This window comes from Olea europaea, chromosome 15 (assembly GCF_002742605.1).
Source record: "Olea europaea var. sylvestris chromosome 15, O_europaea_v1, whole genome shotgun sequence".
Lineage (NCBI taxonomy): Eukaryota > Viridiplantae > Streptophyta > Magnoliopsida > Lamiales > Oleaceae > Olea > Olea europaea.
Genome location: NC_036251.1, coordinates 29342793 through 29358238, shown reverse-complemented (window position 1 = coordinate 29358238; position 15446 = coordinate 29342793). Strand labels below are relative to the sequence as shown.

Below are 15446 nucleotides of genomic sequence, written 5' to 3'. Positions count from 1 at the left end.
TTTTATCACATATATCGCACCACAAGCTTTTTGGGTAGGACCAAACGAATTTCAGGTCACCTTACTCTAATAGTTGAATTAGTCTGTGTTGAAATGGTAATGTTCCGTCTTTAATTTGTAATGTTTGTGTTGTGTGAATTTAGGAGCACAATATTAGAGAGAGAACACTGAGAAAATAATAATAATAAGAATCCGATATTTTATAATTTCCAAAATACATGATTTTCAAAAATGATTCTCAGTGGTTTGATTTCGCAAAAATAATTGGGGGCAGGTTCTGCCTCTTCTTCGAAAAGTAATATATTAGCTCACCAAAAATCCATATCTACCCCCAACTCTTTAAGTTTTTACTATGGGAAAAATTCATATCTAAGATTTTATCCATGATCCATTTCTAATTAAGAAATAAAGTTTAAAACTTCAAAAATCAGATATTATAAAATTCTATTTATGAAATTATTTAATTTAAAAAAATATTATTAGTTAAATATATTAAAGTCATAAATCTATACAATTTGACCATTGTTGTAAAAGGAAAGATTATTAGGGTTTAGAGATGAATGACAATTACACCCCTACAACCCTATAAATAATTACTATTATATCCTTAATTCTGCCCTATAAATATAGGGCTTTGATTCTTAATAAAACACATAAGTCTATTGACTTCTCTTAGTTCTGTTTTCTTTTTTTCACTTTTATAACACGTTATCAACACGATTGCTTAATTTTTCAAAGTTTAGTGAAGGTAATAAATTTTATAGGCATGAATATTTATCAAGTGTACCAAAATTAATTTGGTAGCATGTGAATTCTATTTATACATACGCATTAACTTGTGCTTCGTCCAATTCAAATCTAATATGCGTTTCATGGTACCAATCATAAATTGGAGGCTCTTTTGTCCACTATAATTGCATTAATTTCTATCTCTTAATTTCACTTCTTGGTTACGTGGCAGTCAATTGCATGGATTTCTGTAAATCCATTTATTTAAATCATATTTAGGTGTTGTGAAGTAGCACAACATTATAATTAATATTCTAGAAGAGTATTAATCGAAGATCTATCTATTATAAATAGTTTGTTGATCTCTTGAAGTAGCACAACATTATAATTAATATTCTTGAAAAATATTATTTGCTCCTAAAGAGCATAAATTATATTTTTCGATATTCCAGAAGAATATTGATGTATTAATCTTGAAGAAATAATAATAAAATATAACGTGCTCCTGAAGTAGCATATATTTCAAAGAATATATTATTTTAGTGTTTATCCCTGAAGGAAAATACGTAACTTATGTCATGTTAATATTGACTACTTGATTAATTATTATACGAAGTTTAATTATATTTTTCGAAACTAATTATATTTTCTTTTACTTTATTGTGTAGTTAATAAATGGCAGACATAACAAAACTTGAGTTTGCTGCACTTGGCATCTCTGGCAAAAATTATTTATTATGGGTACTTGATGTTGATATTCATCTTATCTCAAAAGGTTTGGGAAAGACAATGAAAGAAGGAAATAAAGAATTCTTGCAGGATTGTGCAAAAGCACTCATCTTCCTTCGTCATCATCTTCACGATGGACTGAAAATTGATTATTTTATTGAGAAAGATCCATAGGTTTTTTGGAAAAAATTAACTGAAAGACTTGATCATCAAAGGACTATAGTCCTCCCAAAAGCTCGTTATGAGTGGATGCATCTTCATTTGCAAGACTTCAAAACTGTTAGTGAGTACAATTTTGAATTGTTTAGAATATGTTCAATATTGATATTGTGTGGAGAAAAAAATCACTGATAAAGATATGTTGGAGAAAAGTTTTTTCACCTTTCACGCCTCGAATGTGCTCCTGCAGTAACAATATCGCGAGTGTGGTTTCAAGAAGTGCTCAGAACTTATATCTTGTCTGCTTGTTGCTGAACAAAATAATAAATTGCTGATGAAAAATCATGGATTACGTCCAACTGGTTCTGTACCATTGCCTAAAGCAAATGGTACTGCATTGCCCGAAGAAAATGCAATATCAAGACGTAGACGTGGATGTGGACATGCACGCAGAGTAAACCATGGACGAAATAATTAACAAAGTTATTAACAACAAGACAACAATTTCAAAAGGTACAAAGTAAATAAAAGTAGCACACCTAAAAAGGTACATGAAGAAAGTTGTTTTAGATGTGGAATGAAAGGACATTGGACACGTACCTGTCGTACGGCAAAACACCTTCTGGATCTCTACCAAAAATCAATTAAGGGAAAGGGAAAAGTGGAGACAAATTTTGCTGACTATGATAGTCCAATTGATGTGACTCATTTAGATGTCTCCGATTTCTTTGCTGATTCAAATGAAAATATTGACCATTTGATTGGAGGTGGTGTGATGAAAGATATAAATTCGTTTTTTTTTTATGTTTATAGTATTTCCCTTTATTTTAGAAATTTAGTTTGAAATATGTTTTTACTTTTCGCAAAAAATTTGAACTTTATTATCTATCATTAATTTCACAGTATTAATTATGCTTATCATTTTGAATTTAAATTCAAGTTTTTTTTTAAAAATATATCTATTTTGTTATATTGATAGATTCATGATGGATTGTTAAGACACATACTATTTTTCAAGACAAAAAATATTTTTTCGACTTAACATTAAAAGAGAATAATGTCAATACAATATCAGGTGTATCAAATATCGCTGAAGGTTTCGGAAGAGCTTATATTATTTTACCAAATAATACAAAATTATATATTAACGATGTACTTTATTCTTGCAAATTCAGAAGAAATTTGCTTAGTTTTAAAGATATCCGTTGCAATAAATATCATATTGAGACGACCCAAGAAAATAATATCGAATATCTTTGTATAACTTCTTTTGTATCTGGTCAGAAGCAAATAAAAGAAAAAATTCATGCACTCCCATCTGGCATGTATTATATATTTATAAAAATGGTTAAATAAAATAATGTCACGAACTAGAAGTTCGTTGACCCAAAAAGTTTTATACTTTGGCATGATCGACTTGAACATCGAGGAGCTATAATGATGTATCGAATAATAAACAACTCACATGGATATCCTTTAAAGAACTAGAAGATTCTTTTACCTAATAATTATCTATGTGTAGTTTGTTCATAAGACAAATGAGTTATTAGACCTTCAACTACAAAGGTCAATATTGAATCTCCAACTTTCTTGGAAAGAATTCATGGAGATATATGTTGGCCAATACACCCACCATGTAGACCATTTCGTTATTTTATGGTATTAATTGATTCTTCCACTAGATGGTTACATGTTTGCCTACTTTCCACTAGAAATATAGTCTTTGCTAGACTACTTGCTCAAATTATAAAATTACTAGCACAATTTCCCAATTACTCAATTAAAACTATTCGCTTTGACAATGCTGGTGAATTTAGATCATAAGCATTCGATGATTATTGTATGTCAATCAGGATTGTAATTGAACATTTAGCTGCACATGTCCATACACAAAATGGTTTGGCAGAGTCGTTTCTTAAGCGTCTACAACTTATTGTTAGACCATTACTTATGAAAACAAAACTCCCAACTTTTGTTTGGGGTCATGCCATACTACAAAACTCCCAGTTGGTTTAAAAGACTTTGTACCTCGAAAAAGAAAAGTACATGAGAAAAATCAACCAAAAATTTCGAAAGAAGTTATATTAGAAAAGATTGATCAATCAGATATTGAAAATACGGTTCCTAAAGAACCACAAGTGTTCGAAAATAATGAGATTTTAATAAATTATATGTTATCTCATAAATTATGGGAACGAATTTATGTTGTTATCGACAATATTTTCGCCTTTAATATGGCTCTTGATATTATACAGAATGAAGATTGATAAGTGTGTTTTTGCACACTTATTTACATCACAAACATGACTTAAATACAAGTAAAATGATTGAATTGTTACTTAACTTTGTCAAATTCATGCAATGTAGGAAATTCTATGGAAATAGTGGAATTCAGGAGAAAAGAGCCGAAAAGGACCAAATTGGAGCAAAATGAAAATTCAGGGACCAAATTGCAATTGTCTGAAAGTTGACCCGATAAACATATCAAGCAATTGATCAAGCCAAGCACCAATTGGAAGTTGTAAGAGAACATTGGAGCAACTAGGAACAAGAGAGGTGGTCAAGGAGTGAAGGAATGAAAATTGAGGACCAAAATGACTCAAACAAGAAAGTAGCTCTACTATGCGGTCGCATAGTATAAAACCTATGCGACCGCGAGTGAACCTCTAGGGATTAAAAAGGGCGTTTTTCTTAAACCTATGCGGTCGCATAGGTATAAATTTTCTCGAATTTTGCACTTTCCTTATATGATTGCAACTCCTTTGGTAACCTAATTTGGACGGGTTTAAATAGCAACAAAACGTCCAGAAGCGGCACGAACGACTTGGGAGGCAAAAGCATTCATCTTGGAGTGGAATTGAAGGCAAGAACAAGCAATTGATGCGAGATTTACGAGATTTCTTCAACCTTTGATAACCCGATGATGTATTTTATTCATATTTTGTTAGTTTTCGTTATTTTTATCATGATAGGCTAGATTTTTGCAACTAGGTGATCGATGAACCATGTAATTTTTATTAAACTTGCTATTTCATGATTTTGAATTATTAGTTTGATGGATATTTGAATGGATTATATTGGTTTATTTATTTCCACAATTAATGTGCACTTGATTTGTGTGAATTTGGTGGTTTAATTTTGAATTTGAGAAAATTAGATTATATAATTCATCATAGGGTCCGATAGGGGATAGAAATATACCCCTATACCCTATGTAAATCTTTAATTGCTCACAAAAAGATAATATGCGTTCTTGTAAAATTGCATCCGTCATAGAAATATAGACTGATGATTTATGAGAATATGTTCAATACATCTCGAGAGAGAGTATTGAATAGATTTAGGAGCATAGATTTATCAACTTCTTATTGAATTATCAAAATTGTGAAATTAGGGTTTAATCAATAATTATTTGGGGATTCGTGATCTTAGTGCATTTGTTTTACATAGATTTTCATAAATTGACAATACATTTCATCGATTTTTCATAACATTTCATAATTGAGTCATTAGTTAAGTTAATTTAAGTAATTAGGGTTTGATTTGAAATTAGGGTTTTTCAATTTGGGGATTTCCCCCAATTTAGGGTTTGATTTGAAATTAGAGTTTTTCAATTTGGGGATTTCTCCCAAAATTAGGGTTTTTGATTCCAAAATTCATTTCAACTCAATTAGTTTCGGTTAAGGCTAAAATAAGTAAAATTGAACTACTCTTTCTCTGTGGGACAATATTCGGACTTTTAAAGTCCATTTTATTACTTGTCACGACCCGTACACTTGCGGTAATTTAAATCGAAAGAAATATTTCACGAACAAGGATCCTGAACCACAGTCGGTTAAAGACTGTCAAAATAGAAATGATTAGCCAAAATGGAGAGAAATCATATAGGCGAAATTATATTCTTTGGAGAAATGAAAAGTGTTTGGACCTGTAGTTCGAACACCTGAAAATGTAATCCCTGTTGGATACAAATGAGTCTTTGTATGAAAGAGAAATGAAAATAATGAAATCACATGGTACAAAGCCCGACTAGTAGCTCAAGGTTTCTCACAAAAACCAAGAATTGATTATGAGGAAATATATTCTTCCGTAATGGACACCATCACTTTTAGATTCTTAATTAGTTTGACCGTATCACAAAAGCCTCATATGCGCTTTATGGATGTAGTAACTACATATTTGTATGATTCACTTGATAGTGACATATTTATGAAAGTCCCCGAAGGACTTAAGATACCAGGAACAAACGATACATGGTTGAGAACTATGTTCTCAATTAAATTGCAAAGATCATTATATGGATTAAAATAATCTGGACGCATGTGGTATAATCACCTTAGCGAATATTTGTTGAATGAGGGTTATAAAAATAACGATATCAGCCCATGTGTTTTCATAAAGAAAACAAATAGTGAATTTGCAATTGTGACAGTTTATATTGATGATTTAGATTTAATTGGAACTCCTGAAGAGCTCAACAAAACTGCTAATTATTTGAAAAATGAATTTGAGATCAAGGATTTGGGAAAAACCAAATTTTCTCTTGGATTGCAGATTGAACATTTTGCAGATGGATTATTTGTTCACCAATTTACGTATACATAAAAAATTTTAAAACGTTATTACATGGATAATGCACATCTCTTGGCATCACCTATGATTGTTTGATCACTTGATATAAAAAAAGATCAATTTCGTCCACTTGAAGATTGAGAAAAAGTTCTTGGTCTTGAAATACCATATCTTAGTGCAATTTGAGCATTAACTTATCTTGTCAATTGCACTCGACCTGACATAACTTTTTCTGTAAATCTCCTTGCTAGATATAATTCTACACCAACTCAAAGACGTTGGAATGGTGTTAAACATATTTTTAGTTACCTAAAGGATACTATTAATTTGGGATTATTTTATTCTCAAAAGTCGGGATTTGCTTTAGTGGGATATGCAGATGCATGTTATCTATCTGACCCACATAAAGCTAAATCACAAACAAGTTATGTGTTTACACGTGGAAGAACGGCTATATCATGGAGATATGTGAAGCAATCTTTGATAGCTACATCTTCAAATTATTCTGAAATTATTGCAATCCATGAAGCAGGCCGAGAATGTGTATGGTTGAGTAACATGACTCATCATATCCAAGCATCATGCGAATTAATTTCAACAAATGATAGTCTAACAATTTTGTATGAAGACAATGTAACTTGTATTGTACAACTCAAATGTGGCTATATTAAAAGTGATAGAACGAAACATATTTCTCCAAAATTCTTTTATACACATGAGTTTCAAAAGAATGGCGATATCAATATCTAACAAATTCGCTCAAGTGACAATGTGGTCGATTTATTCACAAAAGCACTGCCAACATCTACATTCAAGAAATTAGTTCATGAAATTGGAATGCGTCGACTTAAAGATTTTCAGTGATCAACATCAGGGGGAGTAGCTGTATTCTTTTTCCTTAGCTTAGGTTTTGTCCCATTGGATTTTCTTAGCAAAGTTTTAATGAGGCAACATTTATTTTTAATACTCCAAAATAACTGTACTCTTTTTCCTTCATTTGATTTTTTTTCCATTGGATTTTTATCAAACAAGGTTTTAACGAGGCATATATTTTATAATGTGTCATTCAAGGAGGAGTGTTGTAAAAGGAAAGATTATTAGGGTTTAGATGTGAATGACAATTATACCCCTGCAGTCCTAAAAATAATTACTATTGTATCCCTAATTCTGCCCTATAAATACAGGGCTTTGATTTTTAATAAAATACACAAGTCTATTAACTTTTCTCTGTTCTGTTATCTTTTCTTCACTTTTATAAAAATCACAAATTATCGAATTAATTGGTTACAAATTGTTTTTGGGTCATAGATAAAAATTTTTATAGATCACAAATTATTTTTCTATTGTAAATAAAAAAAATTTATAAGTCACAAATTATTTTTGATCGCAGATCAATAATTTTATAGGTCACAATTTATTCATCATTCAAAAAATCACAAATTTTATAATGTATAACTTATTTAATGGTCACAAATTATCAAATGAATTGATCACAAATAATTTCTTGATCACAACTTAGTAAATTATGAGTCAAAACCACTTTTTTTGGTCATATATTATTTACTGGTTAGAAATTAACTACTTTTTTGGTCACGATTCGGTTACACCACGACACGCTGCCTTTTGCACCACCACCACTAGCCTACATCAACAAAAACCACCGTATCCGCCGGCCTAACAAAATCACCACGTCTCCATATCTAACAAAGCTACTACCACTACCAGATCAAACAACACCATCGTCAGATCTACCTCGCTAGATCTACTGTTGATCCAATAAAACCCACATTCACCGCTAGATACACCACCATCTCTACTAACAAAAACCATAGCCTAAACATATAAACCACCGCCGCCGCCATTCACTGCGCGAGGTGCCTCGGCGCGTGACTTCTCTATGCAGTGGCATCATCGTCCCTGCGGGCGATGCTGCAGTAGAGAAGCCTCTTCGATCGACTTCTGCATAAGACGTTGCATAGAGAAGCCTCACCAACAATGGTGCATGGCCTCGTGCAATAATGCTCCGACGTCTAGGCATTTGGCAGTGACGATGAGGTAGAGTAGAGTGGAGAGAGAATGGATTGAGGAGGAGGAAAAATGAATATTAGAGTTTGGGATTTGGGTAAATAATTAATTGAATTTTAAAATATTATTATTTAACATTAAAATATTGTATTATCATCTTATTTTTGTATGTATAAACGATAATTTTGATTTTTGAGATGCAATCTTTAAAGTAGGGGCCCATGTAATTTCCACTTTAACTAATCCTAAGATTTGGTTTTAGTTCTGTCCCTGGTTGTGGGCTAGGCGCTCTCACTCGATGGCGATGTGGGTTCAGTGGTCTTCATGGAACGTATGTGGCGCTTAATCAATTTAAGAGCACGATCAAGAATGTTATTAAGTGTTTATAACCAATATATTTTATGGAATGTGTACATAATAAGTGAATGATAAATTGAGTTCTATAAAATGTATGGATAGAAAGTGAGTTCGATTAACTTAAATAAAATTTAAGCTTTACCTAACGTGCCCATATGTTTTCTTACCTCACTACATGACTTGTTATGTGATTAGCAAGTGATTTAAAAACAATTTATACCCTTTAATGCTTATGATTATTAGTTAGCTAATTGAAGTCTGTTCAAGTACCAACACAAATTCGGAAACATTACTTCGACAATTCCTTAATTAATGTACACAACAAAATTATATATCATGATACACATAAATATCTGTTGGAGAAGAGAGATATTTGAAGGATATTTGATGATATTTGAAGGATTTGCTAATATTGGAGAATATTATAATGCAATCACGATTTGGAAGATTTTCATAATTCGTTATTTTCTCTTGTTTGACTCATTCTTAATAAGGCAACATTGATGTAATGCGACTATATATGTTTCATTGTGAGTTCCAAACATAAGTGAATAATATACAAGCTCTCTCTTCTCCCATGGATGTAGGTTGTTATATTGACGTCGAATCACGTAATTCTTTGTGTTCTTTTTTAGTTTATTGAATTCTTCAATATCAATTTAAAAAATCAACCTAGACATCAACTTGAAAAAGTAAAAAGTCAAAGAAGCGAGAGTGGTAAAGTTGTCATGTCTTCATTTATACATTAAGAGGGTGTTTGAGCCCCATTTTTATGATAAATATATTTTATAATAATATATTGATGGAAAATGTGTAGTTGTAAAATAAATTTTTTTAAAATTTATGTGAAATATTATTTTAATAAAGAATGTGTGATTGAAGGGAAAAAAAAGAGAAAAATGTATTTAAAAAAAAATGGAAATCAAACGGCTAAGTTCAAGCAATTGGTTCAAGTTCATTGACTTTGGAGCTTTTTCCTAGGAATGCTTCATCAAATCATCGTGATACATTGACTTTTTTTGATGCTATGTGAAGTTTATACGTCGACATCTTTCTAGTGTAATGCATTATATTTAGTGATGTCAAAACTTTGACATTTTCCCCTTTTTTTCTTAAAATTTATTTAAGATTCACATCTTATTGCTGTTTTTTAATATAACCACATAAACTATAAATAAAATAGTCAAAATAGTCAAACACACGCATAAGTTCACATCAATGGAAAATTTATACTCATCAACAATGAACGAATCAAATATAATCGTAAAAATCACATTCGTAACAAAATAAATGACCATATAAGCAAGTACTCTATAGTCTTTTTTAATTTATGATATTAATTGAAGAGTGAATAATGAATTATAAATATTAGTGATGGTAATACCGTCCAAAAATATTCTTCAATTTATGTATGGTTAACTAGGTCATCATAGATCAAAGAGTGATCTATAACGATCCGACACAATTGAAGAACTCCCTTAGGCTGGAGATTAATGCTCTTTCCTCAAAAAATATTTGACACTTTGATTGACACATATTCACATGCGATAAAAAAATGTCAAAAAAAGTACCCCATTGTGAGTGCGGGTGGGTGTCCTGGCAGCACAGCCTGATTGCTGGTCGGATGTTTGACACTTTACCTAATGTGCCCCGGATGTTTTCTTACATCACCGCATGACTTTTCAGCCACCTAAGAAAATGACACATTTAATAAAATTGTCCAATATTACAACGAGTGCCATCACTTTTCCACTATAAAATTGTAAGAGTCAATACGCCAAGAAAGTAAAAACCTATGGAGTTCCTCTCGTTACTGCTCGTTCTATTTTCTATCATATGCACATGCACTTTTTTCCTAACATCAAATTCAAAACATCGGAAATCCGCCAAGCTTCCTCCAGGGCCTTATCCTTTTCCGATCATCGGGAATATTCTACAACTCGGCGAAAACCCCCACCAGTCACTGGCCAAACTTTCCCAAACCTATGGACCTCTTATGTATCTTAGAATGGGTTCTCGGGAAACAATAGTCGTTTCATCACCAGAAATAGCTAAAACTGTCCTACAAAAATATGATCAATTCTTCTGTGGCAGAACTGTCCCCGTGACCCTTGAATCCCTTGAGCATGACAAATTTTCTATGCCGTGGTTGCCAGTTGATAGTCAATGGCGCAAACTTCGCAAAATATTGAAAGAACAGATGTTTTCACTGCAAAGGCTTGACGCAAGCCAGGGCATCCGACGAGAAAAATTGCAGAAACTATGCGACTATGTGAATCAATGTTGTGTTAATGGTCATGAAGTAAATATAGCTGAGTCTACGTTTACGACCTCACTTAACATGATATCGTCCACTCTTTTCTCAGTTGATTTTGCTGACTTCAATTCTGATTCCTCTCAAGAGTTTAAGGATGTTGTGTGGAATGTAATGAAATGTATTGGGAGCCCTAATCTTGCAGATTACTTTCCAGTTCTTAAATATGTTGATCCACAAGGCATCTCACGCAGAACCAAGTTTTATTTTGGAAAATTATATGCAATTCTGGAAAGTATAATAGATCAACGATTGAAATCAAGAGGTGCATTAGAGAAAAATGATTTACTGGAAGCCCTTCTTGATCTCTACAAAAAGCCTGAGCCAGAATTAACCCGAAAAGATATAAAGCATCTACTAACGGTATAGACAGTACTTAATTTTATTGCTCTAGAAATCTAAGAAGAAATACTTAAATTTTCTCCTTTACTTGGCTTTGTATTTTGTAGGACTTATTTCTTGGTAGCACGGATACGGTTCCAGCTACTGTTGAATGGGCAATGACTGAATTACTCCGCAACCCGGAGAAGATGTCCAGAGCTAAAAACGAGCTTAGTGATGTGATTGGAGAGCATGGTGTGATTCAAGAACTAGATATTTCAAAGCTCCCTTACTTACAGGCCGTGGTGAAAGAAATACATAGGCTTCACCCCGTCGGACCCTTATTAGTACCTCATAAAGCTATGGCCGATGTAGAAGTCAATGGTTACATAGTCCCCAAAAACGCTCAAATACTAGTTAATATATGGGCAAGCAGTAGAGATTCAGACATTTGGTCCAATCCAGATTTGTTTATGCCAGAAAGATTTTTAGATAACAAAATTGATTTCAACGGGCAAGATTTCAAGTTCATTCCCTTTGGTGCAGGGAGGAGAATATGCCCGGGATTGCCTTTGGCGCACCGGGTAGTTCATGTCATGTTGGCCACTTTGATACACAACTTTGATTGGAGACTTGAAGAGGGACTAAAACCAGAAGAAATTGATATGAGCGAGAAATTCACAACTACTCTACACAAGGCCATACCACTCAAGGCTTTTCCAATCAAATTGTGATCTTAATCTTTGTTTTATTAGTTGACGAGTGCTTTTACCTGCTTTAGAGTGGTGAATAAAAGATGCCAATGCTGTAATATTGCCCTTTTTGGGTAGCGTTAAGTCTATTTATATGCATACTTTTTGTTGTTTTCTTTAATTTGCTAATTCTTCCCATAAAAAGGAAAAGGTTGTAAGCTTCAAGGACTCGAAAGTTCAACTTGGGAGGAGATAAACACGATTAAAGAAGTGCTCAATTTGAATCTACAAAATTCGCTCTGTTTCAAATATAATTGACTTACAAGGACATGTCAAATGCGTATCACAAACTAAATGTATGGTTTCACGTGTCTTAAAATTCAAAACGTGAATTACTTGCTCTGTAGAAGATAATCTTCGACTATTTACGTTATTTTTTAAAATTATTTAAATTATGTTGACTTTTATATATCAATGATAGAACCACATTGAACACAATAATTGATGCATATTTTTTAGATTATTTATTTTTTGGTGTAAATATTATAATGCAGTAATAGTAGCAACCACAACAATGGATATATTATTTTTTAGAGTTGTTCATGGCATTGATTGAACTAGAATGAGCTATTCTTGGGTGACAAACCCGTGGGTTAGGGGTCTGTCACAGTGGCTTTTGTCAACTAGGATTTATTATCTATCATACATCCTGTACCAAAAATTTCTAGATGGGTTGTGATTATGTTTCCAATAATTTCACAATTTAAACTCCATTTGTCTCAAAGGATAATGACAATGCTAAGAAGTCGGCAATTATCCAAATTCAGGTTATAATTCAAATATACAGAACAAGCTAGGCTGTACTTTTAAGTTTCTTTTCTAATAATAGGTTGAAAAATAAATAAATTTCTTAATAACAAAAATAACATTTTCCCCTCTTATAATAACAAAAATAACTTTTTAAAAAATAAGTAATAACTCAGCGAGAAGATGTCCACGACAGCTGACTTTAGCTAGAAAGTAATGTTAATCCAGAAGATTTGACTTCTATTCATTTTTACTTATTTTTAAAATTTCTAGATGGGTTGTGATTATGTTTCCAATAATTTCACAATTTAAACTCCATTTGTCTCAAAGGATAATGACAATGCTAAAAAGTCGGCAATTATCCAAATTCAGGTTATAATTCAAAGATACAGAACAAGCTAGGCTGTGCTTTTAAGTTTCTTTTCTAATAATAGGTTGAAAAAATAAATAAATTTCTTAATAACAAAAATAACATTTTCCCCTCTCATAATAACAAAAATAACTTTTTAAAAAATAAGTAATAACTCAGCGAGAAGATGTCCACGACAGCTGACTTTAGCTAGAAAGTAATGTTAATCCAGAAGATTTGACTTCTATTCATTTTTACTTATTTTTATTTTTTTTTTCTGACGGAAGAAGATCACCATTTACGTGCGTATCTACAACCACACCTTATTTCTTTGATAATTATAGTCATTGGAAATAAGATGTTCAATTAAATGATCTTTGGCCCCAGTTACTACAATAATTTGCAAATTTCCGAATTTGAACTTTTAGGTTTATGTTCCCATTTATATCAAGTCAAATCCCTTTAAAAATGAAGCTATTGTCAAATGTGTTCACGAGACAAATCCTTGTAGAGCACTTTAATAGTCGGATAGAGTTAAGAACACTGATTGGTGGATTTTGTGGCTAAAGCTTTGTAATTCCCATTTCATTTTTAAGTTCTCGTTTGAACCTCATTTTTCCGAATAAGTTTTGTAAAAAAATAATTTTTTTCTTTTTTAAAGTATATATAGTTAAAAATAGAATTTTTTTTGAACTGGCATGTAAAATTAATTTTATTAAAAGAATGTATGGTTGTATATGAATTTGGGGATGCAAAAATAAGCCTCAGACAAAAAGCTTTGTAATTCCCATTTCATTTTTAAGTTCTCGTTTGAACCTCATTTTTCCGAATAAGTTTTGTAAAAAAATAATTTTTTTCTTTTTTAAAGTATATATAGTTAAAAATAGAATTTTAAAAAAATAATTTTTTTCTTTTTTAAAGTATATATAGTTAAAAATAGAATTTCTTTTGAACTGGCATGTAAAATTAATTTTATTAAAAGAATGTATGGTTGTATATGAATTTGGGGATGCAAAAATAAGCCTCAGACAAGGGCTGAGTGTTAAATAATAGTTCGTGCCTTACATGATAATCATTGCGTCAATATTTACTCTCTTATCACAAAATAAGAATTGGTATTTTCAATGCCTTCATCAGCATCATCATATAACAATACATAGTTCCCCCATGTGATTAGCAAGTAATTTAAAAACAATTTTATACCTTTTGTTCAGTTTATTCCATTGATAATGCTTATGATTGTTTGTTGGCGAATTGAAGTCTGTTCAAGTAGCAACACAAATTCGGAAACATTATTTCGACAATTCCTTAATTAATGTACATAAGAAAATTGTCACATATATATCATGATACTCGTAAATATTAGTTTAAAAAATCGGCCTAGACATCAACTTGGAAAAAGGTCCAACATCAAAGAATTAAGAGTGGTAAAGTTGTCATGTCTTCATTTATGCATGTAACTATTTTTCTCCTTTAACCATTTTGCAGGTTTGGATATCTAGTGTCGTGTTAGACTTTTACATAATTTAGCGTGGTTTCACACTTTGTTATAATGTGTGTTAGTGTGAGCTTTAACCTATGATGTAAGACCTTGATGTGAGGTCATTTCCAAATGTGTGTTGTTGAATATAAATTCAAGCAATTGGTTCAAGTTCATTGATTTGGTGCTTTTTTCTAGGCATGCTTCATAAAATCACTATGACACGTTGACATTTTCTCATGCCATGTAAAGTTCATATGTTGACATCCGTCGAGTGTAATGCATTATATTTAGTGAAGTCAAAACTTTGACATTTTTCCATTTATTTTTAAAATTCATTTAAGATTCACATCCAATTGCTCTTTTTTTTTTTAATATAACTATATAGAACTGGACATGGTTCGTTTCGGTTTGATTTGAATGAGAATCAAATCGGACTCGAAAATTTCGGGTATTTAGTAAGTGGAACCATCGTATCCAAATTTAATTATGGAACCATTCGAGTTTGGTTTAAATTCGGTTTCTAGGTTCCGTATTATAATTAAAATTTTTTAGTATTTACAAAATTACATTAGTTTAACTAATGAAATGATCAATCTTAACTCTTACAAAATAATGTAGTCAATCTAATGTGTCTTTTGCACCTCTTTTTGCTGAGTTTTTCAAAGATATAATTGTTAAAATCACAAGAAGAGGAAGATAGAGAGCTCAAAATAATTAAAAGATGCGTTGTCAAATTTCAATTCGATTTCTCCAGAACGGTAGAAATGACAATACGGTAGAATAACAAAATTAGATAAAACTTAGGTTAATTTGATTAAGTTGGCTTTGAACTGAAAATTAGAAATAAGAAAATCATATTTTTGGGTTTGAGCTAAATTAATTAGTTAGCAAATTTATTTAGAAAAATAA

General features: G+C 31.6%; 1 protein-coding gene across 1 annotated transcript; it reads left to right on the top strand.

Annotated features, from left to right (window-relative positions):
• The first annotated feature begins 10357 nt into the window (after positions 1-10357).
• On the top strand, positions 10358-12079 carry LOC111410813 (ferruginol synthase-like). The gene is made up of 2 exons (XM_023041370.1): positions 10358-11248; positions 11335-12079. The coding sequence occupies exons 1-2, from the start codon at positions 10367-10369 to the stop codon at positions 11938-11940; spliced, it is 1488 nt and encodes a 495-aa protein (XP_022897138.1). The 5' UTR covers positions 10358-10366; the 3' UTR covers positions 11941-12079.
• The last annotated feature ends 3367 nt before the right edge of the window (positions 12080-15446 follow it).

What these genes read in the sequence shown, in the direction of transcription:
- LOC111410813 (XM_023041370.1), top strand. Translation starts at nt 10,367, where the DNA reads ATGGAGTTCCTCTCGTTACTGCTCGTTCTATTTTCTATCATATGCACA. An exon ending in ATATAAAGCATCTACTAACG is followed by an intron (nt 11,249 to 11,334) that starts GTATAGACAGTA and finishes TGTATTTTGTAG; the next exon opens with GACTTATTTCTTGGTAGCAC.